Below are 22,031 nucleotides of genomic sequence, written 5' to 3'. Positions count from 1 at the left end.
ATGTGGTGAGGGTGTCATCTTTTGGGGGTCTCAGCTTAGCCTCCTCTGGTACAACAGGGGAGGTTTAGGTTGGCCATCAGGAGGAATTTCCTCACAGAAGGGATGATTTGACATTGGAATGGGCTGCCCAAGGAGGTGGTGGAGTTACTGACCTTGGAATGTTTAAGGAATGACGATGTGGCACTCAGTGCTCCGGTCTGCTTGGGACGGTGGTGATTTGGCACAGGCTGGGCTTGACTTCAGAGGTCTTTTCCCACCTAAATGATTCTGTGATCCTTTTGTTCCTTCCTAAACTCACTCTCCTATTGTAAAAGTTGCTTGGGGACCTCATCAATATCCATCAATATCTGCAGGGAGGTGTCAGGGATGGAGCAGGCTCTGCTCCCTGGGGCCCAGCAATGAGACAAGAGGCAATGGGCAGAAACTAATGCCTGCAAAGCTCCACCCGAACACGAGGAAGAACATTTCCAGCACTAGAACCAGAATAACAGATTAACACAATTTCCTGAGTTGGAAGGGACCCGTCCAGAGCACTGATCTCAGCCTGGCACAGGCCATGCCAGCAATGTTCCGCCACTCCTGAAGCTCTGCCATCCCTGAGGCCGTGCCCATTCCCTGGGGAGCCTGTTCAGTGCTTCATTGCCCAGGGAGGCTGCAGAGTGTCCCTCACCGGCAATATTCCAAACCCCTCTGGACACAATCCTGTGCCATGTGCTCTGGGATGCCCTGGCTGCACCAGATGCCCCACTGCGCTCCCTTCAGCCTGCCCCATGCCGTGACTCTGCCATTTGTGTCTTTCGTGCACAAACCGCTAACGCGTCCCTGCAGCCGGAGGCTTCTCCCTCAGGGAGCGCAAGGCTGCTCACCCCACCGAGCTGCGGGGCCGCCATGGCGGCCGGGCCCTGAGGGAGCGGAGCTGGGGCCGCGCCATCTTTTAGAGGCGGAGCGGGACCCGTCCCGCCCCATGCTCTGCCTGCCGGGGCCGCCCGGCCCCGCCGCACTCGCCGCGGAGACCGAGGGGAGCGGAGCCGCAGCCCCCAGCGCCATTGCCGCCCTCAGCCCGCCATGGCAGGTGAGCCCCTGCTCCCCGTCCTGCTCCCGCCGCCGCCCGCCCTGAGGGAGCAGCCCCGCCGCGCCTCCCCGCCGCGCTCTCCCCTCAGCCTTCTCCCCTCAGCCTTTTCCCCTCAGCCTTCTCCCCTCAGCCTTCTCCCCTCAGCCTTCTCCCCCCTCGGTTCTCACCGCTCAGCCTCCCGCTCGCTGTCACCTCCATGCCGGCCCCTCACAGCCGCGGCTCGCCCCTCACAGCCGGGGCCGGAGGGTCGCGGCTCCCCGCAGCCTCCACCATGTTAGCCGGCCGCGCTTCACCTTGGCCGCGCGGCTCCCGCGCCGTCCGCACCTCTCCGCTCCTCCTCTCCCTTTTATTTCGCATTTGGGGGTTAAATAAACCCTTCCCTGTGCTCCGCGCTGGCGTTTTCTGCCTCGGCATGGTCTGCAGGGGCTGGGGAAGGGGCTCGGGGGGATGCCCGGGGTGGCACCTGCGGCAGGGTCACCTGCCCGGCGAGCAGCACCGGCCGCCCATCGAGCCCTGAGGGTGGGGTCTTCCCTCGGTGCTGCTGAGGTCGTTATTTTTATTTTTATTTTTTTAATGCAGATATATTTTTCCTTTAATCTGAAACAAAATGGGTGGCAGAGCCATAAGCTTGCAGATGGGATGGAGAAATGCAGGTTAATTCTTCCCTGGTCCTGAAGGGGTGGCCTCGCTCTTCCCTGATCCCGTTCTCGTGATACGCTTTAAAGCTATTCCCCCCCCCTTTTAAAATTATTTTTTTGCCTTATTATTTTTTTTTTCCAGTGCACATCGAGGCAGTAAATATTTCAATTTTCTGGTTTTAACTTGCTAGCCCCGTTCGATATCGTGTGTGGTTTTCTTTTGTTTTAAGGTACATTTTGGGTAAAAAGAAGTGATGTAGGTAGCACAGAAAAATACCCGAACAAAGCTTGCTGCAAGCCTATTAGATTTCCCAGAATAAGGCCTAACCACTATTATATATTCCTGTTATTAGTGACTTTTGCCTTTTTTTCCTAAAAGCTGGGAATGAGGCTTTACGGTTTTATTCCCATCCCTTCATTTTGGAGCCGTCGTTGTCATTTTGTTCGCAGGGAAGAGCAGCCCTTGAGGCAGTTTTGGGGCTCTCCTGGCCAGGTGAGTGCAGGCAGGGCTGACCCCAAAGGCAGCTCAGAACTGGTGCAAGATTCTGGCAGAGAAGGGAAATCTCCTGAGGTGTTTTAAAACAAGGTAAAGATCTGGCCTGTTAATTTTTTCTGCCTTGTCATTTCCCACATGCAGCTGACTCTTGGTGTGAGTTCAGTGCTAGGTATCATCCCTGTTGCTGATGAGATTTATTTTTCAATAAAAATACCAAATGCTCTGTATTCACAAGGAGCTTAATAGAATATATCTCAATATAATGTTTAATATACAATAATATAATACCTCACTGCAGCGTAGTACTGCCAGGATTGAGAAGGCTTTAAATTACCTAGTTCAAGCTTAAAAAAAGGAGCTGGTTTTGGTGGTGTTTTTCCTGGCAGGTGGAGTTTGATGCAGGCTGTAAAAAGAAGTGGAGAAGCAGAACAAATGCTGAAGGGCTGCACAGTGCCAGAGCCAGGCTGACTTGCACACCTTGGTCTGCCAGGTGATTTCAGTGTAGATAAAGGATTATTTCAACAAGTAGCTCTGGTTAGCAAAGTGGAAAATAATCCTTGAGATATGTAGAACAATTGGATTAGCTGATGAGCTCTTGCACCCCTGCTCATAGCTCCCAGTCACGATCCAGATAGCCTGAAATGAGAGCAGTGTTAACATGGAGATGCACTGAAACAAATTCAGCCTTGGGCTAGCAAGGAGGTTAAACAAGCCCTGAGATTTTTATCATGGATTTAAACAAGCCTTTGGCTTAGTCAAGATGCGGAGACCACTTGATAATGTCTTGTCAGAGCCCTGGGGACAAGGGGAGGTGGTGCTGGGGTTCTCAGGGGTGGGTTGTGCTCCTGCTGTGCCTTAACAGGCTGAATTCGAGTGGTTTAAGATCCAGCCCAGTTGTAAGCCCTGCCCTAAGCCAGGCTCAGCTTTGCTGAACTCTCTGGAAGCGCAGTAGATGGAAGGAGCAGGATGGGGAATCAGGTTCTCAGAGCTCAGGCCTGTTGCTCCTTCAGCATTTTCAGCATGGAAACAAATGGGAAGGAGAAGCAGCTTCTCAAGCAGCGGTGGGAGGATTTGGGCTGCAGGGTGGTGGGTGTTTCCTTGGGTGACAGCAGCAATTTTAAGCAGCTGCCATCCTTCATCCCCCCAGAGGGATGCCAGGGGTCAGCCCACCAAAGCTTTGTGTTTCTGTGGCAGCCACATCTGCTTGGGGTATTTTTGTTCTTTTTGCACTCCCTGAGCCCAGGCAGACCTGAGTGTACCTCCCTAAGTCCATATTGGTGTGTGGGTGTAATTAAACCTTGCTAATATGAGAATTTCTGTCTTGAGATGTCAGCTACCAAGGAGTTGAATTCCAGTGGAGAAAGAGAAATCATTTCTCTGTTGGTATGTTATTTGGTTGGAGACTTCTTCAGGAGAAGCTTGAGATAATGAACAGTGTTTGAGGCTTGGCTGTTTCCTAACAGAAAACTTTGACTGTGGATTTCCCCCACATTTGTTTAGAAGAACCTCTAAAAAATGTACAAACTGCTGAATTTATATGCAATTCCTATTTCAAATGTCTTTAAAATTAAACCTAGTTTTTTATCTTTGATTCTGTCAGTATGTTTGGGGGTTTATTTCTTCCTGGTGTAGCCAAATCTGCCAATTTCCTCAGCACGTGGAGTGTCCCGAGGGGCTGTGACTTGGCTTTGTTGTGGTGTGGAAGTTGATTGGAGGCCATTGAAAGGAAAAAGGGTGAAACTCCAGGCATTGTCGGTATGGATTCCTCCCTCCCAGGGAAATATTTCTTCCTGAGAAGATCTTGTTCTGCTGTAGCAGCTCCTGTCAATGTCTCTGTGTGAGCCACGTAAGAAATCTCAAGCCCCAGAAGTTTCTGGAGGGCCATTTCTTCAATAGATTTATTTTGCTTTCAAACACTTCTTTATGTGTTTATCCTTACAGGAGAAAATGCAGATGGCTGCACACAACCCTTCTACTTCCATTGGAGCTGATGGTTTATATGTTGCTGCAAAATCTATTTATATCAAGTGTTATTTATGAAGCCTCAGTGGTCATGACATGGCCTGACAACAGTTACTGTGGTGGTTTTTTTTTTTGCTTAAAAGCTGCAGGAAGACAATATTGACAGTCAGGATGAGCAGGAGGTGAGCATCCTGATGTAGTGAAGGCAGGAGTAAAATAAATCATTAGAAATGAAAGTTCTTGCTGTGTTCTCCAGCCTTCCTGGGGCTGAAGTGTGTTCAGACACAGCCGGCTTCGTGGGGTGCACCGAGTATTTCTGTCACTACTTGGGAGCACGTTTGCTTTATGGGCAAATGGTTTTAGTTAAAAGCTGTCTCTGGACAGGGTTTCTTTGATGGCAGGAAAGGACTCTGGTGATATTTGGCTGTTTTCAGGTTGTGGGGAGGAAATGTTTGCTGTCTGAATGTTTTTCTGTTGGAGATGAATCTACGTGGGGATTTCTTGCCATGGTAATTTGGCCTGGAAAGGAGCAGAGCTACTTCCTTGGAAAAGCAGTCAGGGTGTTGAGACATCGCTGGCACTTGGTGGGGAGAGAGAGGAGGAAGAGGAGGGAGAGCTGAACTCGTAGCTCAGAAATCTCCTGTTGGAATTTCATCCCTTCCACTCACACCAATCTCGGCTGTGTCCGGTGCCAAACCCCGAGCCCAGCGCGCCTCTCCAGAGGATCCAGGAGCTCTGGTTGGATTTTGTGCTCCCCAATGTTGTTGTCAGCCTCTCCTGGGAGCTGGGACTCTTCCCTTGGCTCTTCAGTAGCCTCGGGGCAGGGCTGGTTTTGGGAAGGATGAATTGGCCACGAGGCCGTGCCCAGGGAGCCCCAAAACACCAGGTTTGGGTGTCTCCCTCCTGTGTTGTGGGAATGGATTGGAATGCTCTTCTCTTCCCATCTCACAGCTCCGTTTGATTGTTTGCTGAGGAGTGGCTGGGCTCCAGGTAACTGTAAAACCAGTATTTTAATGAGTTTATAATGAGAAATTCAATGATCTGAACCTCCCTGGGTCTCAGTTCTAAGAGCAGAAGATGCAAGTGCTGGTTAAGGAAGGGACCAGGGCAGGGAATGCACTTAACATCCAAGTGTCTGCCCTTACTTATTTCATTTTAATATTACTTTCAATTAGCAGCTTCAAGAGAGAATAAACTCCATCCTATTTCACTGAAAGGGAATTTCCAGACTTCCTTCTCAACCCTTTCTGGCAACCAGAATATTTTATTCTTTCCCCCAAACCTACATTACTAAGCATTAATAATCAATGTGTATTTCTACCCAGGCACCTTGTGGGGATGGCATGGCTGGATTTTAGCCGAGTATTTTGGAGACTGAAACATCTCTGTCCTCTGAACCAGGAATGTTTTGATCTTGGACTTGCGTCAGCAAAGTGCCTGAGAAAACAAGCTTTGTCTGATAGTTGTATTTTTAGGAGCAGAGGAGTCCACTTGTTGTGGTGGAGGAGCCGAATTATCCCACAGTACCTGGGAGAATCTGAATTTTCCAAGCTCTGCGTGCTCTGAAAACAACAGCTGACCTGGTTTCTGTGTGCCCTTCCCTATAAAAGGGACTGCTTGAATTTGTCACCCACTTTATGTTCACTTTGGAGTAAAACTGCTTGGAGAATGGGTTTCAAATGAGTACGATGGTGAAGGAGGCATTGACTCACCATTTCTTGGTTTTGGCTGTTTGGAAATGTGAGTCACCAAACTGATTTTGAATTTGATTTTGAATGGCTCCGTGTCCCCCAGTTTGTTGTCTGAATTTATATTTAAATTGAACTGTTGCAGGGCTCGTGCCATTCCAGCAGTTGGCTGAAGCATTTTGGGAATGCAGGGTAGTGGGAAAATAAGTGAAAAGCAATTTCGGGGGGGGGCTCATGCACTGCCATTCCTGGGAATTAACCTCGGCTGTGAGCTTGGAGCAGTTTGGGCTCTCAGTGGAGCAACACATTTTAATTGGCTTTACTCCTGTTTTGCATGGCCGTGAAATGGCAGCCCAGGGCAATAATGTGGATTTTAGTGGTTTGCTGGCTGTTACCCACTTGTGAGATTGTAAAAGTTAACAGAACAAAGTGCAGCTTTAATAGGAAGGCGCCTTAAACGTTAATGCACTTGGCTGTGTTTATGTGCTGGGCTGCTTAATGTGGATTTCTCCCAGCCCTCTGGAAATCCTATGGATCTGCTGCTAGCAGTGGCAAGGAAATGCTGGAAGAGTTTCACCACCAAACCCAGTTTATTTTCTAGCCCAGAAGCCACCATCTGAAGGGTTTCCTATTATTTCTCACTTACCTGGAGTGTCTTGGGTTTCATCTGGAAGCTCAGCTCAGGTGTGTTGTGCTTTTGAAGGCCATTGTGTGTAAATGTTTTTAGCAGCACTCAAGGTCATGGAGAGGATCTCATCAGATGGACACGTGACTCCATGTCGTGACTTTCACTTTTTATTTAGGAGCTTGGAAAGGAAATAAAATTTAAAAAAAAATTAGCAACCTTTTCTTTAATGTGCTGATGGAAATGGAGCTGTCTCAGAGCTCATGGCCGTTAGTGGACTCTGCTGTGGGAGGGTTTGAATTTTTATGGAGTCTGTGAATCCATGTGACAGGAAAAAACTAATTTTGCTCTGTTTATTACTTGTCCTTTGTGTGGAGAATCCTGTATCCAAACCCTCACCATACACAAGCAAAGGAAACACATCCTTGTTTTTGCAGGCTCTGAAGCACCAGTTCTTCACAGGTTACAGCAGCTTTTTATCCCCTTTTTTCATTTTTTTGGTGCAGAATTAATTGTTTCTGTAGGGTAACTAAGTCTTCCTGTTGCTTGGTCATATTTTAACAGATTGGGGTTTTTGATGAAAGCTGACAGATCATGATTTCCTGAGTGTTTTGTTGTATTAAGACCAAACCTGAGGGGTAATTTGGATTGAGAGTGACAAGAAAGAAATTGGAGCTGCAGATCCCTGTTCACAGGCTCAGAGTGCAGGAAATAATTGCTGTATTCTCATACTGTTCTGTGTCCTTTCATCTCTGGGAACAATAACAATTACCAGTAATTTGCTGATATTGGATGTATTTGCATGGGTGCCATTTAATTTTGTGTGTGGAATTTTGGGAGGTTGTGCTGAGCAGAGTCATTATCACCAATACAATTTCACAGGGCTCTGCTCTGCTTTATTCAGCCTGTTGGACGCTTATTATTTGTAATTACTTCAGCTCACTGATAGATGCTTTTAAAGCTAAAAAAAAAGGATGGGTGAGGGAGAGGATTTGGGGGTTTTTTGGGAGTTTGTTGTAGTCCTGGCAGATGTTTTCCTTGTCCATCTGTCCTGTTGGCAAATACCAGGAAAGGCAAAGGATGGAAGGCTGAGCTCCTTTGGAGTCGTGATAAAAACACGATGTGAAAACCCCTCCTGCAGCAGGGGAAGAGCTGCTGGTGCTGTAAACATCCTCTGCTAATGAGCTGCTCTGCTTTGGAGGGGATCAAACACAGCTAATGCTTTTCATGGAGATGCCTAATCAGGCACAATAGAACCAAGCAAAGCTGTCAATTAAAACTTCTATTAAATTTCTCTTTATAAATGAGCCCGGACCCAGGGCGCTGTCTGAGCTCCCCTCCTTGGCTGTCGGGGTTTGGTGAAGATTTTGTCATCAGTATTTGCCTGGTTTTGGAGCTCACTTAGGTACCCTCCATCTGCATTGGGCTTTTCTCTAATTATTCAAAGGGCAAAATGTCTGCTGAAGTGCTGTTCCTTCAAATAGCAGCAGCTAAGAAGTCTTGCGTTTATCTGATGCCAATTAAGTAAGAATAATTGAGATTATTTTGTTAAAAGCACATCTGCCAAAGAGCCCTGAAGATGAAGCAAGCCATTAAGGCACAGTGTTAAACCCACAGTATATTGGTTAAAAAAGGATTGGTTCACTGGCAGAAATCACCAGGATGTTTACTAAAGGTAAACTAGAGGTTGTTTTTACTAAATTCTGCCAAAGTACTTTTTAAAAAAGTCTTCCCAAAGCCAAGAAGGTTTTCTTCAATAACCTGTAATTGGTTTAAATATTGTTGTAAGTAGTGTGAAGTGTGAAAATATTATAATTCTTTGTGCTTTTCCTGCTCAGCCAGTTGGGTGTTAAACCAGCTGTTCCATTTCTGTCCCTTTGCTTGGAGAAGCCCCTTAACCTCCTTTACCAGTTCTGTTGCTCTCAGGGATTTTTAATTCATTAGTATCTATTTAATGCATTCTTAATTACCTGCTTACACAGGGAGGAAAATCTTCAAAGCCTCTGAAGTCACTGAGTGACTGAATCCCCATCTCTGGTGATGTGTGGGACACTGGGGTGAGGTGGCTCCTGTCCCTGTGGGTTCCTATAAATGCAGAAATGCATAAATAAATGCACATTTCTGGGGAGCTGCTTTCACCTGAGCCTGGAGCAGGAGCAAGGGAGTCACCAGCAAGTCTGGCTGAACACAGAAACACTGCCAGGCTTGTTGTGAAATTAATAAATTAGTAATTGTTTGGCTTAACATGTGGGAATCAAACCCAGGGCTGCTTGCAGTTGTTTGGTGTGTGGGCAGGGAGTAAGGAGTGCTTGTTTGGCTTAAATATAATTAATGGCAGTAACAATTTAATTTTTCCCCAGTGGCTGTGGGAAACTCAGCTGTGCTTGGTGACCAAAGCTCCTGGGGCAAACAGCTGGACACCAGTTCTTGGTGGGAATATCAGCATCTATTATTATTAATATTAATATTAAATGTATTATATAATGCAGCAAATGATGGCATCTGTTGTGGCTCTGTGACACCCAGAGGTGCTTCAGACAGAACCTGGAACATTTCCTCTCTAAGTGCTGTAAATTCACTGATTATTCCCAGGAAAGATTTTCAGGTAATCTCAAAGGAGCGAAAAGTCACTGAGCAAGAAGGGCATAACTCTCCCAACTGGATAATTAAAAAGAAAATTAAAAAGTGTGCTAAGTTGAGATTGACTTGTGGCCATGCTTTGAAGATGAAAAGGGCTTTTTTTCATTTGGGATGCAGGAGGTAGGGATTGGTGGGAGGAGGAATTGTGGCTGCCAGAGCAGTTGGGCTGCGAATTACTGAGCTGTGAACAAGATTCCAGAATCACTGACCAAAAACTTTGGGTATCTGCTCTTTTGCCCCCCTGATTTTTAAAACAATTAGTCTTGCAGCTGGATTTTCAGCATGGCTGCTCACTGTGTGATGCAGGGCGATTTTTAGGCATCCAAGCAAAAGACACATTGAATGAAAAACTAAAATGATTTTGTGTAGGTCTTTAGAAAAGTAAAATAACAGCAGCTTCAGCTAAAGGGTGGGACATCCCATATGCTTTGCACATCCTGCTGGATTTTTCTGTACAGGGAATTTAGCCTAACCTTTGGAAACCTATTAGTCACAAAAATAGGGAGAGAAAGCTGAAATACGAGTGTGAAATACAACTGGTAACTGGTGTGTGGAATTTGGGTTGGGAGGAACCTCCAAGCCCATCCTGTGGCACATCTCCCACATTCCCAGGCTGCTGCAAGCCCTGGCCTGGGCAGGCAGGGGCGGGGATTCCGGGAATCCAGAAATAAAGGTAATGATGTGTTCAGGGTAATCTGGGAATTTGCAAGGTAATGACGCGTTCAGGTTCATTACCTCTCACCCTGCTCTTTGCTTCTGTCTTTTCTTGGAAAAGAAAAGAGCTTTTGCCTTTGTAATTACAGGAGCACCTGGAGCTGCAGGTACTCGTTAGTTTATGAGTTTATGACTTGGTTTATGAGCAGGGTGAATACAAGAACAGGTCCCAAAAAGCACATTTCTCCAGTATTTCTGTGCCTGTGCAGTGTAGGGCTTTGGCTTCACTATTCTTTTGGTGTTCCAAAACAATGATTCCTTATTTCTTGCCCAAAATCAGCCACAGGTATCCTTAAAGGCACTTCCACATTTTTACACAGAACTCTGTGTCTGCTCTGATGTACATCTCACATCCTGGGTTCTTCTTACAGGTGTTGAAAAAGAGACCAATCCAGGAAAAGTTCTAATAAACACCTTAATAATGCAGGCTGTGAATGAATTAGGGATTTAAGAGCAGAAATTGGGCACAAAGCATTGCATTGTCCAGCTGGAAATGTGAGATTCAGTGGCCAGGGATTGCCCCAAAGTGTCCTTTTTCTAGGAGAGAGGGATTTGTGGGTTCAGCCAGGTCCTTTCTCTAGGAGAGAGGGATTTGTGGGTTCAGCCAGGTCCTTTTTGTAGGAGAGAGGGATTTGTGGGTTCAGCCAGGTCCTTTTTCTAGGAGAGGGGGATTTGTGGGTTCAGCCAGGTCCTTTTTCTAGGAGAGAGGGATTTGTGGGTTCAGCCAGGTCCTTTCTCTAGGAGAGAGGGATTTGTGGGTTCAGCCAGGTCCTTTCTCTAGGAGAGAGGGATTTGTGGGTTCAGCCAGGTCCTTTCTCTAGGAGAGAGGGATTTGTGGGTTCAGCCAGGTACAAGGGGGGCTCTCAGTAGGAGCAGGACTGGGCATCACTCCCTGAATTACCTGGGAAGTTTTTAGGGCAATTCCAGTAATTCTTGGTGTCTGTTTGAGTGGGAACAGCAGTAGATGTTTTCATATCACAGCAGATCTTCTGCTAAGTGCTTTTTTCAAAGAATTCATAATTCAATGAATTTATAAACATCACTCTAAGATCAAACTTAATAGCTGAGGCTTTCTGCTGTTCCCAGTTGTGGGTGGAAGTGGATCTATTTATCGTGCTTGTGTGTGATGCTATTTTCTGTGTTTGCTGTGTTATGTTAAGTGTGTTCTGCAGGGTGTTCATGGGAGGCTGCTGATTAAATAAGCTGATGTAAAAGATCATATATTTGCTGTGCCTTTGGGAGGAAGAACACTTAAATTAGGAGATCACTACAAAAATGATGTGAGGGGGCTCATTGAGCTGTCAGAAACGAGGCCTCCTGCAGGTGACACAGGATGTTCTTGCAGGGAAGCTGTGCCTCCCCCTGAGCACTGCAGGTTCCTTTTGGGTGTCTTTCTTATTCTTGTTAAGGTTCAAAGGAGGGATTTGGTTTCCAGGTGTTTGTAGTGCCTGGGTTGCATTTTGTTTATTGCAATTGCAAATTTATTGTCATTTTGGTGATGGGACAGAACTGCTGTGTGCCACCCCTGTGCAGGGGGAATGGGGAATTTCAGAGAAGGGTTTTATCCTGCCCAAGTGCTGCAAAACTGCAGAGAATAAATATTCCAACTCAGAATGTTGTCAGTAGTTTACCAATGTGTGTCCAAGAGCAAACAGAATTTGGCTGGAGTGCTCAGAAGTGTTGGTTCATCCTCAGACTGAACAATGAGTATCTGAGAAAGCAGAAAATTGGATTTTCTCATAAAAATCAAAGTGAACTCCTCCTAGGAGTAACATTTCCAAGGAGTAGAAATGCTTCCACCAGTTTGCATTTCAGATATTAAGCAGGTAATAAAAATGCTGAGTGGCTGTGTCAGACCATCACTACCAAACTCCCTAAATAAATCCTGTGCTGTGATTCCCCTCCCACAGTCACACACAGCCCTGAGCTGTCCATTCCCACCTGCACTGTGAAATATTCCAGTGCTTGAGCCAGTGGAGTTACATTTGGAATTTTCATGGAGTGACAGCGATTCCAGTCCCTGCTCACCCACAACCCAAGCCTGGATCTGTCCTGACATCAATCCTGGCAGCTGGGATTGAAGTGGAGATACCCAGATTAGCAGGTGCTTTGTTTGGATTGAGTGTAAATGCAGAGTAATCAGAAATAAATCGTTTGAATGTTGAAATTCTCACCGATGATGAATTTTGGAGCGATTAGTTTTAATTACAAGGTAAATAGACAAGTCTTTGATTGCATACTTAAGAATTTTAATTGCATTGAACTCAATTATACTTTGAACTGTGATATTCAGGGCAAGAAATATTTGAGTCCCTGGCATTGTTTAATCCATCCAACTATTAAAAAAAAGAGTTGGATTAAACAATAGTTGGACATTGGAGTAAAAAAGAAAATGGCTTACTTCTTTCAAAAGCTAAAGATTTCCTCTTGCTGTTGGTCCCTGTGAGCACATCAAACACCTTGAATCTAAAACAATTTCCAGTTCATTCCTTAAAAGTGTTTGAGATCAGGGATGTCCAGCCAGGCTGGGTACAGCAGTTGGTGTTTTGTGGTCTTCAGGTTTTGGTGATGTTTGTGTTAAGGGCTCTAAGATTTCTTTAGGTTGAAATGAAGATGTTTGTGTTTGTGAAAACATTTGGAATTCAGAAGGAAGGAGGAAAGGAAAGGATGTATTAATTGGAAAAGGAGCAAACAGAGGGGGAAACTTTTCAACATCTCTTTGAGTCAGGCTTAAAGGCTGGAACATCCCGTGTGTTTGTGTGCACACAAACTTCACAAAGGGGTCACTGGAGATCCCTGGATCCCTTCCATGGCTCTGAGTGAGGGATGAATGAGGAGCATTGCACGGGACAGGCGGCAGCTCTCAATTAACCGAGCCCTGGCTCTTTGATCAAAGCAGGACCGAGCACACGCCGAGCCCCGAGCAGCGAGCAGCGAATTCTGACTTGGGAGAGGGCTGGGTGGAGCTGGGGGATGGATGGGGATGGATGGGGCTGGATGGAGCTGTGGGGCTCGATGGAGCTGTGGGGCTGGATGGGGATGGATGGGGCTGGATGGAGCTGTGGGGCTGGATGGATTTGGGGGATGGATGGAGCTCTGGGGCTGGATGGATTTGGGGGATGGATGGAGCTGGGGGATGGATGGAGCTGGGGGATGGATGGATTTGGGGGCTGGATGGATGGATTTGGGGGATGGATGGATCCATGGGGCTGGATGGATTTGGGGGCTGGATGGATTTGGGGGATGGATGGATCCATGGGGCTGGATGGATGGATCCATGGGGCTGGATGGATTTGGGGGCTGGATGGATGGATCCGTGGGGCTGGATGGATGGATCCATGGGGCTGGGTGGATTTGGGGGATGGATGGATCCATGGGGCTGGATGGATCCATGGGGCTGGATGGAGCTGGATGGATCCATGGGGCTGGATGGATCCATGGGGCTGGATGGATCCATGGGGCTGGATGGATCCATGGGGCTGGGTGGATTTGGGGGATGGATGGATTTGGGGGCTGGATGGATTTGGGGGCTGGATGGATTTGGGGGCTGGATGGATCCATGGGGCTGGATGGATGGATCCATGGGGCTGGATGGATTTGGGGGCTGGATGGATGGATCCATGGGGCTGGATGGATGGATCCGTGGGGCTGGATGGATCCGTGGGGCTGGATGGATCCGTGGGGCTGGATGGATCCGTGGGGCTGGATGGATGGATTTGGGGGATGGATGGATTTGGGGGATGGATGGATTTGGGGGCTGGATGGATCCATGGGGCTGGATGGATTTGGGGGCTGGATGGATCCATGGGGCTGGATGGATCCATGGGGCTGGATGGATCCATGGGGGTGCTGCTCCGTGGTGTTCCAGTTGTGGTTTCAGTGTCAGCTGTAGGGTGATGGTGTCTCGATAATGGGGATGTGACAAATCCCAAATTGATGTTCAGGAGTGTGAGGGCAGCCTTGGGCAGGGCTGTGCTCCCACAAAACACAGGGAGTGGGGCAAGGAGAGGATCCAAGGAGAGGATCCAAGGAGAGGATCCAAGGAGAAGATCCGTGGGAAGCAGTTCCAGAATCCCAGATTTGTTTAGGTTGGAGAAGACCTTTAAGATCAAGTCCAACCATTAAAGTTATTACAGAATTAATCCAGCCCTGCTGCATCCCCCACTAAACCATGCCCTGAATGTCACATCTCCATGGTTTTTATGTTCCTCCAGGGACAGGGACTCACCCACTTCCCTGAGCTCCAGAGCTTGGCAACCCTTATTTATTTCTTGTTGGTTTTGTTGTTGTTTCAAATCTTTCACTTTTACTCCTTTTCCATCTCACTTTGTGCCCATGGTTACTCAGCATTTTCCCCTGGGGAAGTGGAAGAGCCCAGCACGAGTCCTGGGGAGCTTTGTGGATCGCTCACCCTTGGCTTGGGGAAGAGCTCTGAGCTCTGGCACCTCTTGAAAATTTCCCCAATTGCCGATAAAAACATTTCCGTGCGAGTTGCACAACAGAGGCTCGTGGAAAAACACCCGCAGAGAAGCCCCAGGGTGATTCCAGCCAGCCATGTCAATATTTATTTATGCCACTTGTGTTTGGGTTTTTTTCCCCAGTTTGTGGCCGAGCTGCTTTGCGTAAACCCAGCGGAGGCGTGGAGTAAACGAGGAGTAACGGGGGAGTAACCGGGGTATCCTGCTCCTCCCTTGTGTAAGCGAGGCTGGGATTGGGCACAGAGCAGTTACACAATGGTATAAAAGTATAAAAAGAGGATGAAAGTGCTGCTGGGGAGGAATATCTGCATCCTCCAGGCTGCTGCAGGAGCTCCCTCCTCCCAAAGGTTGGTGTGGGTTCTTTTTGGGGTTCACACCCTGGTGGGGGTGACACCAAAACTCAATTTGATTTGGTGTCAGCATTATGAAACAAGAAACTTAAAAATTTGTATGAATAACTTTCTGTATCTTAAAGATTTGAGGACTTAATTTCTCATTTTAAAACTGCTATCGCTGTAAAAAAACATATTTCCTATTTCAAAAGTGTTTTTTCTGCTTATCCATAAACTTTGCTTTCCTTTTAATCTTTAAAATGGGAAAAATTCATATGATGTTTATATAGTAAACAATATATATAGAGTAAAAAGCGGTTTTATATAGTAAAAGAGGTTTTAAGAAAGTTTGAGCACGAAGCACAGCACCTTGGTTAGTTTCTGTAAGTTTATTAATTCCAAATCTTACTAAGTTCTGCTAAATGGAATTGTTTATTTCCAGACAAGCCTAACAGATAAATCAGTGTAAAACTTACCAAGTGTGGGATCAGTTTTCTTATTGATCACTGATCCTGGGAGTGATGGCTCAGCCTTTGGGAAGGAGCTGAAAAACTGGCACTATTAACTTAATAAATGGAATTTTTCCTAGATGAGTCTCTAACTCCACCTTTGTTTTAATGTGATTAAAGTCTTGGAAAGAAGGGAGCTTTCATCAAAGTGCCAAGTGCAAGTACAAAGCAGGCTGAGAAAGGAGCCAGTGGGAGCTCAGGTTGCTTTGAGGAGCATGAAGGAGCTTAACGAGCTGTGTATTAATATCCCTAATAATCAGAATGCCCAAATTATTAATTCTCAAATTATATTATTTTTATATATATATATTCTCAAATTATTCAAATTATAAAATTAATTCCCCAGAGGGACTGCAAGGGCTCCACAGCATTATAAATCAAATTATTGTGTGCCATCCACTGTGTGCTGAGCTCTGTGGCACACTGAAGGAACACTGGGACAAGATTTGTTATTAAAAAATATTTTTTTTAAAAAAAAATTAATTAAAAATAAATAAAAATATATTTTAAAATAAATAGAATTTATATAATATAAATACAAAATAAAAATAAAAATAAATTAAATTTTAATTTAAAAATTAATTAAAATTTTATTTAAAAAATAAATATTCCTTTACCCTGAGTCTGGAGTGTCAGTTCCCAGCACAGATATCGAGCTGGAAATTGGCATTTCCCACCTTCTGCTTGCACTTCCCTGCAATTTCATCTCACAGCTTCTTTTTCTCATCCCTGCCCACCCCGGGGAGGTGGCAAATGCACTGCACAGAATTTGGGAAAACTGTTTTTGGAGCAAGAAAATTCGAGTAATGGGGTGAAAGATGAGTAGGAACTGCTTGGCCAGCAGTGTTTTGATCAAACACCTTTCAGGGTGACTGGAAACTGAAAAAAATAGAAAAAAATAGAGAAAAAAATAGAGAAAAAAATAGAAAAAATAGAAAAAAATAGAAAAAAAAATAGAAAAAAATAGAAAAAAATTAGAAAAAATAGAAAAAAATACAAAAAATAGAAAAAAATAGAAAAAATAGAAAAGAAAAGAAAAAAATTAGAAAAAAATAGGAAAAAATATAAAAAAATTAGAAAAATCTGAAAAAATAGGATTTCAGCTATTCTAGTTTAGAATCACAGCCTAACTAAGCTCTCAGTTAATAACTTTAACCAAACTCGGAGTTTTTGAAAGCTGTTGGGATCCTTTGTTAAACAGCTCATTCAGCTGGATTTAAGTCCCCTTCTCATTCACACAGGAAGTTAATGAGATTTTGCTAATTTGCTTTAAATCCACGCAAGGTTTGAGCTCGGCATAACTTCCCTGCTTAGCTTTGTGTAGACTTGCCCTAATAACGTTGGTCAGTTATTAAAGAATCGTTCTGGACGGCAGTCAAAATAACAACTACTTAAAAATTCATTAGTGCCTCCAAAGAAAGAATATGTTTGTGCTTTGAAGTGAAAAGAGAAGCTTCTTAAAGTGCCCAGCAGCTCTTTTTAAAACCTGAATTGAGTGTTTTAAAACTCCAATTTTAGGAAGTTTGGGTATTCAGCATTGTTTTATTGGTCTCTGCTGCAGGTAAAGATGAACTGAGTGGTGTTAGGGTAAATTTGGAGTCTGATTTTCTTGGGTTGTGGATGTGGTTCAGTGGAGGAGGGAAATCTCTGGAGCATTTGGGATGTGGTGGCATTTCGATAGAGGGAAAGAACTCAGGAGGCCCCTGCTAAAGACAAATCACGAGTTTCCTGGGACCAGAGAGGCTGCTCCAAGAAAAAACTCCTGCAAGACTGGAGCAGGAGGATAAAACTCCTCCAGGACTGGAGCAGGAGGATAAAACTCCTCCAGGACTGGAGCAGGAGGATAAAACTCCTCCAGGACTGGAGCAGGAGGATGAAACTCCTCCAAGACTGGAGCAGGAGGATAAAACTCCAGGACTGGAGCAGGAGGATGAAACTCCTCCAGGACTGGAGCAGGAGGATAAAACTCCTCCAGGACTGGAGCAGGAGGATAAAACTCCTCCAGGACTGGAGCAGGAGGATAAAACTCCTCCAGGACTGGAGCAGGAGGATAAAACTCCAAGACTGGAGCAGGAGGATAAAACTCCTCCAAGACTGGAGCAGGAGGATAAAACTCCTCCAAGACTGGAGCAGGAGGATAAAACTCCTCCAAGACTGGAGCAGGAGGATAAAACTCCTCCAAGACTGGAGCAGGAGGATAAAACTCCTCCAAGACTGGAGCAGGAGGATAAAACTCCTCCAAGACTGGAGCAGGAGGATAAAACTCCTCCAACACTGGAGCAGGAGGATAAAACTCCTCCAAGACTGGAGCAGGAGGATAAAACTCCTCCAGGACTGGAGCAGGAGGGTGAAACTCCTCCAAGACTGGAGCAGGAGGATAAAACTCCTCCAGGACTGGAGCAGGAGGATAAAACTCCTCCAGGACTGGAGCAGGAGGATAAAACTCCTCCAGGACTGGAGCAGGAGGATGAAATTCCTCCAAGAGTGGAGCAGGAGGATAAAACTCCTCCAAGACTGGAGCAGGAGGATAAAACTCCTCCAGGACTGGAGCAGGAGGATAAAACTCCTCCAAGACTGGAGCAGGAGGATAAAACTCCAAGACTGGAGCAGGAGGATAAAACTCCTGCAAGACTGGAGCAGGAGGATGAAACTCCTCCAAGACTGGAGCAGGAGGATGGTTTTTACAAGAGGAAATTAAGTGTGAGTTCTGGGCACTGTCCTCACATCTTTGAGATGGTGAAAATGCCCTGGAAAGCAGAAAAAATGGATTTTAGGCACTCTAAATGTGGATATGTGGAGAGTGGGACCTGCCAGGTGCCATCAGCTCTGGGATGTCACAGCGTGGAGAAATTGGATTTGTGCTTCTGCACAAGGCTGGAGGGAGCTTTTTGCTGGGGAAAAGGCAAATGTTGAAGGTGCAGGAGGTTTTTTCCTGCTGAATTTGCACCTGGGCTATCTCCTGCCCTTTCTCTGAGTCCTGGTTTTATCTCCAGCACCGTGAACCCCTGGCAGCTCCTGCCCTTGGGTGTTAAACACTGGGGACAGTTTGGTGTGGAAAGGTGAACTTTAATCAGAGTCCTGATGGAAATTTCACTTCCAGCCTTTCCATTTGATCCCAGGCTGCTGCTGCTGGGTTGTACTGAGTGTCCCTGCCTGATGCTGATGGGTTTTATCTCTTTTCTCCTGGACTTTTCAGCTCCTGAGGAGCTGGGTTTGCTCTGCAGGGCTGTAAAAACGCCAGACTCACGTGGTGAACACAGGGGATGATCAGGAAAGGTCTCTCCCAGATTTCTTTAGGTAGCCTCAGTTCATCAGCTTCACTTTGACACTGCAGAACCAGAGCATTCCAGAAATCTCTGATGATGATCATCTTAATGCCATTAATTTTAATTGCTGTAGGAGCAAGGAGAGGTGGGAAATCTGTTCTGGTTTTTCTTGGACCAGCCCCTCCTGACACAAACCCTCCCTCTCTTAGGGAAAAGCAGCAGTGAGGGTGTGTGAATTGGGATTTTTGTGTGTGAATTGGGGTTTTTGTGTGTGAATTGGGGTTTTTGTGTGTGAATTGGGGTTTTTGTGTGTGAATTGGGATTTTTGTGTGTGAATTGGGGTTTTTGTGTGTGAATTTTGGGATTTTTGTGTGTGAATTGGGGTTTTTGTGTGTGAATTGGGGTTTTTGTGTGTGAATTGGGGTTTTTGTGTGTGAATTTTGGGATTTTTGTGTGTGAATTGGGATTTTTGTGTGTGAATTGGGGTTTTTGTGTGTGAATTTTGGGATTTTTGTGTGTGGATTGGGATTTTTGTGTGTGAATTGGGGTTTTTGTGTGTGGATTGGGGTTTTTGTGTGTGAATTGGGGTTTTTGTGTGTGGATTGGGGTTTTTGTGTGTGGATTGGGGTTTTTGTGTGTGAATTGGGGTTTTTGTGTGTGAATTGGGGTTTTTGTGTGTGAATTGGGGTTTTTGTGTGTGAATTGGGGTTTTTGTGTGTGGATTGGGGTTTTTGTGTGTGAATTGGGATTTTTGTGTGTGAATTGTGGGGTTTGTGTGTGAATTTTGGGATTTTTGTGTGTGAATTTTGGGATTTTTGTGTGTGAATTGGGGTTTTTGTGTGTGAATTTTGGGGTTTTTGTGTGTGAATTGTGGGTTTTGTGTGTGAATTGGGGTTTTTGTGTGTGAATTTTGGTTTTTGTGTGTGAATTGGGGTTTTTGTGTGTGAATTTTGGGGGTTTTGTGTGTGAATTTTGGGATTTTTGTGTGTGAATTGGGGTTTTTGTGTGTGGATTTGGAGTTGTCTCTTTGGGAATTGTTATTTTTGCTCTGGTGTGTCAGCTCTCAGCACTCCATGGATCCAAGGCAAGCTTTGCTTGTGTCCTGCAGGATTTCCAGCAGCAATTCCCCAGGAGTGATCCAGGCCTGGAGAAGACAGCAGCTCTGCTGTTGTGGCAGTGCCTTGTCTTTTCCCTCTGGAGATGATGGTTAATGATAAAATAATAAATATAAATATAAATATATAAATAAATATAAAAAATAACCCAGAGCACCTGAGAGCTGATCCTGTGCCTGGAAGCTTCCCTGGCTCCAGATTTATTGGCCCTGCCTTAGGGAGGTGTCCTGCTGCCCTTTCCCTTCCCAATCCCAGAGGATGAAGCTGCCAGACTAAACCTCGCCCGTCTCCATCTCTGATTTTCTTGGAGGATAAAATGAGTCTGCAATGACAGAAAAAAGGCAGATTCTTTTCTCTTTGTTCTTGTGTGCTAGGAACAAAAATATCCTCAACAGTGAAAGCAAACAAAACCTCCAAAAATCCCAGCTGAGACCCCCCCAGTTCCCCCAAAGCTTTAACCTTTAACCTTTAACCTTTGTCTCCTCTCTGCCCTGAGCTGCTCCTCAAAGAGGAGCTCTGGGCTTATTGGCAAAATGGGAATATCAGGTTTTTTCCAGATATTCAAACCAGTCTTCTCCTTCAGTCTTCAAGTGAGAAATAATTAATTATGCTGCCTTAATATTTACTCTCATAAACAAATGTTAACCCTGATTTGCAGGCACTGCTTTCCATCCCATCTTGATTTAATTAATGCTTGGAGGGATCTCAGTGCCCAAATGGTCTTTTTTATGGAACTTTTCATGGGATACCTGCTTGCAGCTTTGAAAGATTTTAATATTTCTTTCACCTCAAGGAAGCAGAACTTTCCAGCAAGTGAGCAATTAACAGTTATTAGGAGGTTCTGAAATATTAGCACTCATATATTAGTACAGTCCTAAATTCCCCTCAGCAGAAGAGTCTTTTTCTCAAGTTCAGTTATTATTGCAATTACAGTAGACAGGAGCTGCTGGCATTTCCTGAGAGAATGAAAAGGGAGAAGGAAGAACCCAAATTTTGCTTCTTTTTTCCCAATCCAAACCTGTGTTTATGAGTGTCTGTGAGCTGTGTTTCCACCTCAGGGCTCAGCTGAACCCAGCATTAATTTGCTTTTTGGAGCAACACCAGCGTGAGTGGGTTCTGCTGCTGGGATGGATGCAGAAAACTCCACTTTTTGTGCTTTTCAAGGCACCACTTTTCAGGTTCTGTCCTGTATTTTCACCTGTACCTGCCCTGCTTTCACCTGCAGGTGAAATTCTCTGTTTGAAGCTCAGTAACCACAGGTTGCAAAATCTGGTTTGCTGCAGGATTTTCTGTGCTGTCCCGAGGGGAGTTCAGGTTCAAAATATGTTAATTCCTGTTCTTTTGAAAAAAGAACCTTTTTTTTCCCCTTTTTTCTCTTGAAAAGGGAAAATGTGGGATGATACTGGAATGGCTGCTCCGATTTAAGGAGGAAATGCAGGAAAATTGCACTGTAGTGACCCATCTGGGAAAACAAGAGCCCCACTAAAGATATTTCTGTCTCATCTTTCCTGTGCCAAAAGGGAAGTGAAACTCATTCAAATACAGAGTTTATCCTCAAACAGTTCCTTCAGCATCCTCAGGCAGATTGCTTGGATATTTTCTTTGTGCAGCTGGGGATTTGGGGGTGATTCTGGGTTAGGATGTTCAGCAGAAAGGGCTGTTTCTGTCTGAATTCCCAGGTATTTTTTACTTCAAGGTAAGGACTCAGTAATGTGGGGGTAATCCTGGGGCAGCTCTGCAAATTTATCCTCCTTGGAGAAGCCCAAATCTTATTTTTGCTGGATGTTCTGCACTCCTTGGAGTTTATTCCTCAAAACTTCTGTGGAAATGGCTGTGAGACTGGAAAAAAACCTCATGTTTCAATGTACTGCTAATGACTGGAAAACACAGGAGAAGAATGAAGGAATAATCAGAGTATTCCCAGTATGAAAGAATTTCAGGTAGCTTGGCTGATAATTATGAATTTCAGATAGCTTGACTGATAATTATGAATTTCAGATAGCTTGGCTGATAATTATCAGGCAGGAATGATGAGAGTTGGTGAGTCACAAGCACCAAAGGGAGCCCAGGCTGTGGGGCTTGTGCTTTTCCACATCTCTTTTAGGGAATAAGAAATATAAATTTCTCCCTTCCCTCCTAGGAGCTGTTGATGGGAACAACAGCCTGATGTGCCAGCTGGATCCCTGAGCTCCTGTGTGACTGCTGGAGCTGCTGCTGCTGGAATAAGGAGCTGAACTCAGTTCTTGGCCTGGCCCAGAGGCACCTCCTGGGTGCTGCATGCAGGTCCTGGAGGTGCTGGAAACGATGGGGATTGGCAAGAACACCACGTCCAAATCCATGGAGGCAGGAGGCTCCACCGAGGCCAAATATGAGGATGAGTCCAAGCACCCCACCTTCTTCACCCTCCCTGTGAGTGATTCCTGCTCTCAGGCTCTGTGTGAAGCAGGGGAAAATGTTCCAGTTGTGGGGTACAAGGGGATAATGTTCCAGTTGTGG

At 45.4% G+C, this 22,031-nt stretch overlaps 1 protein-coding gene across 2 annotated transcripts in view; it reads left to right on the top strand.

Annotated features, from left to right (window-relative positions):
• The first annotated feature begins 959 nt into the window (after positions 1-959).
• Positions 960-22,031, top strand: part of SLC23A2 (solute carrier family 23 member 2) — a 50,219-nt gene continuing 29,147 nt past the window's right edge. Inside the window, exons 1-2 of one of the 2 annotated variants that reach the window (XM_058859066.1) lie at positions 960-1,072; positions 21,676-21,944. In XM_058859066.1, the coding sequence (XP_058715049.1) occupies positions 21,813-21,944 (132 nt within the window). In that variant the 5' untranslated portion in view covers positions 960-1,072; positions 21,676-21,812. Of the gene's footprint in view, positions 1,073-14,462; positions 14,661-21,675; positions 21,945-22,031 lie in introns of those variants that run through there. The other variant, XM_058859065.1, reaches the window with a different exon arrangement.

This window comes from Poecile atricapillus, chromosome 29 (genome assembly GCF_030490865.1).
Source record: "Poecile atricapillus isolate bPoeAtr1 chromosome 29, bPoeAtr1.hap1, whole genome shotgun sequence".
In the NCBI taxonomy this organism is placed as follows: domain Eukaryota; kingdom Metazoa; phylum Chordata; class Aves; order Passeriformes; family Paridae; genus Poecile; species Poecile atricapillus.
Note: the sequence above shows the minus strand (reverse complement) of the source record. Positions and strands in the feature narration are given on the sequence as shown.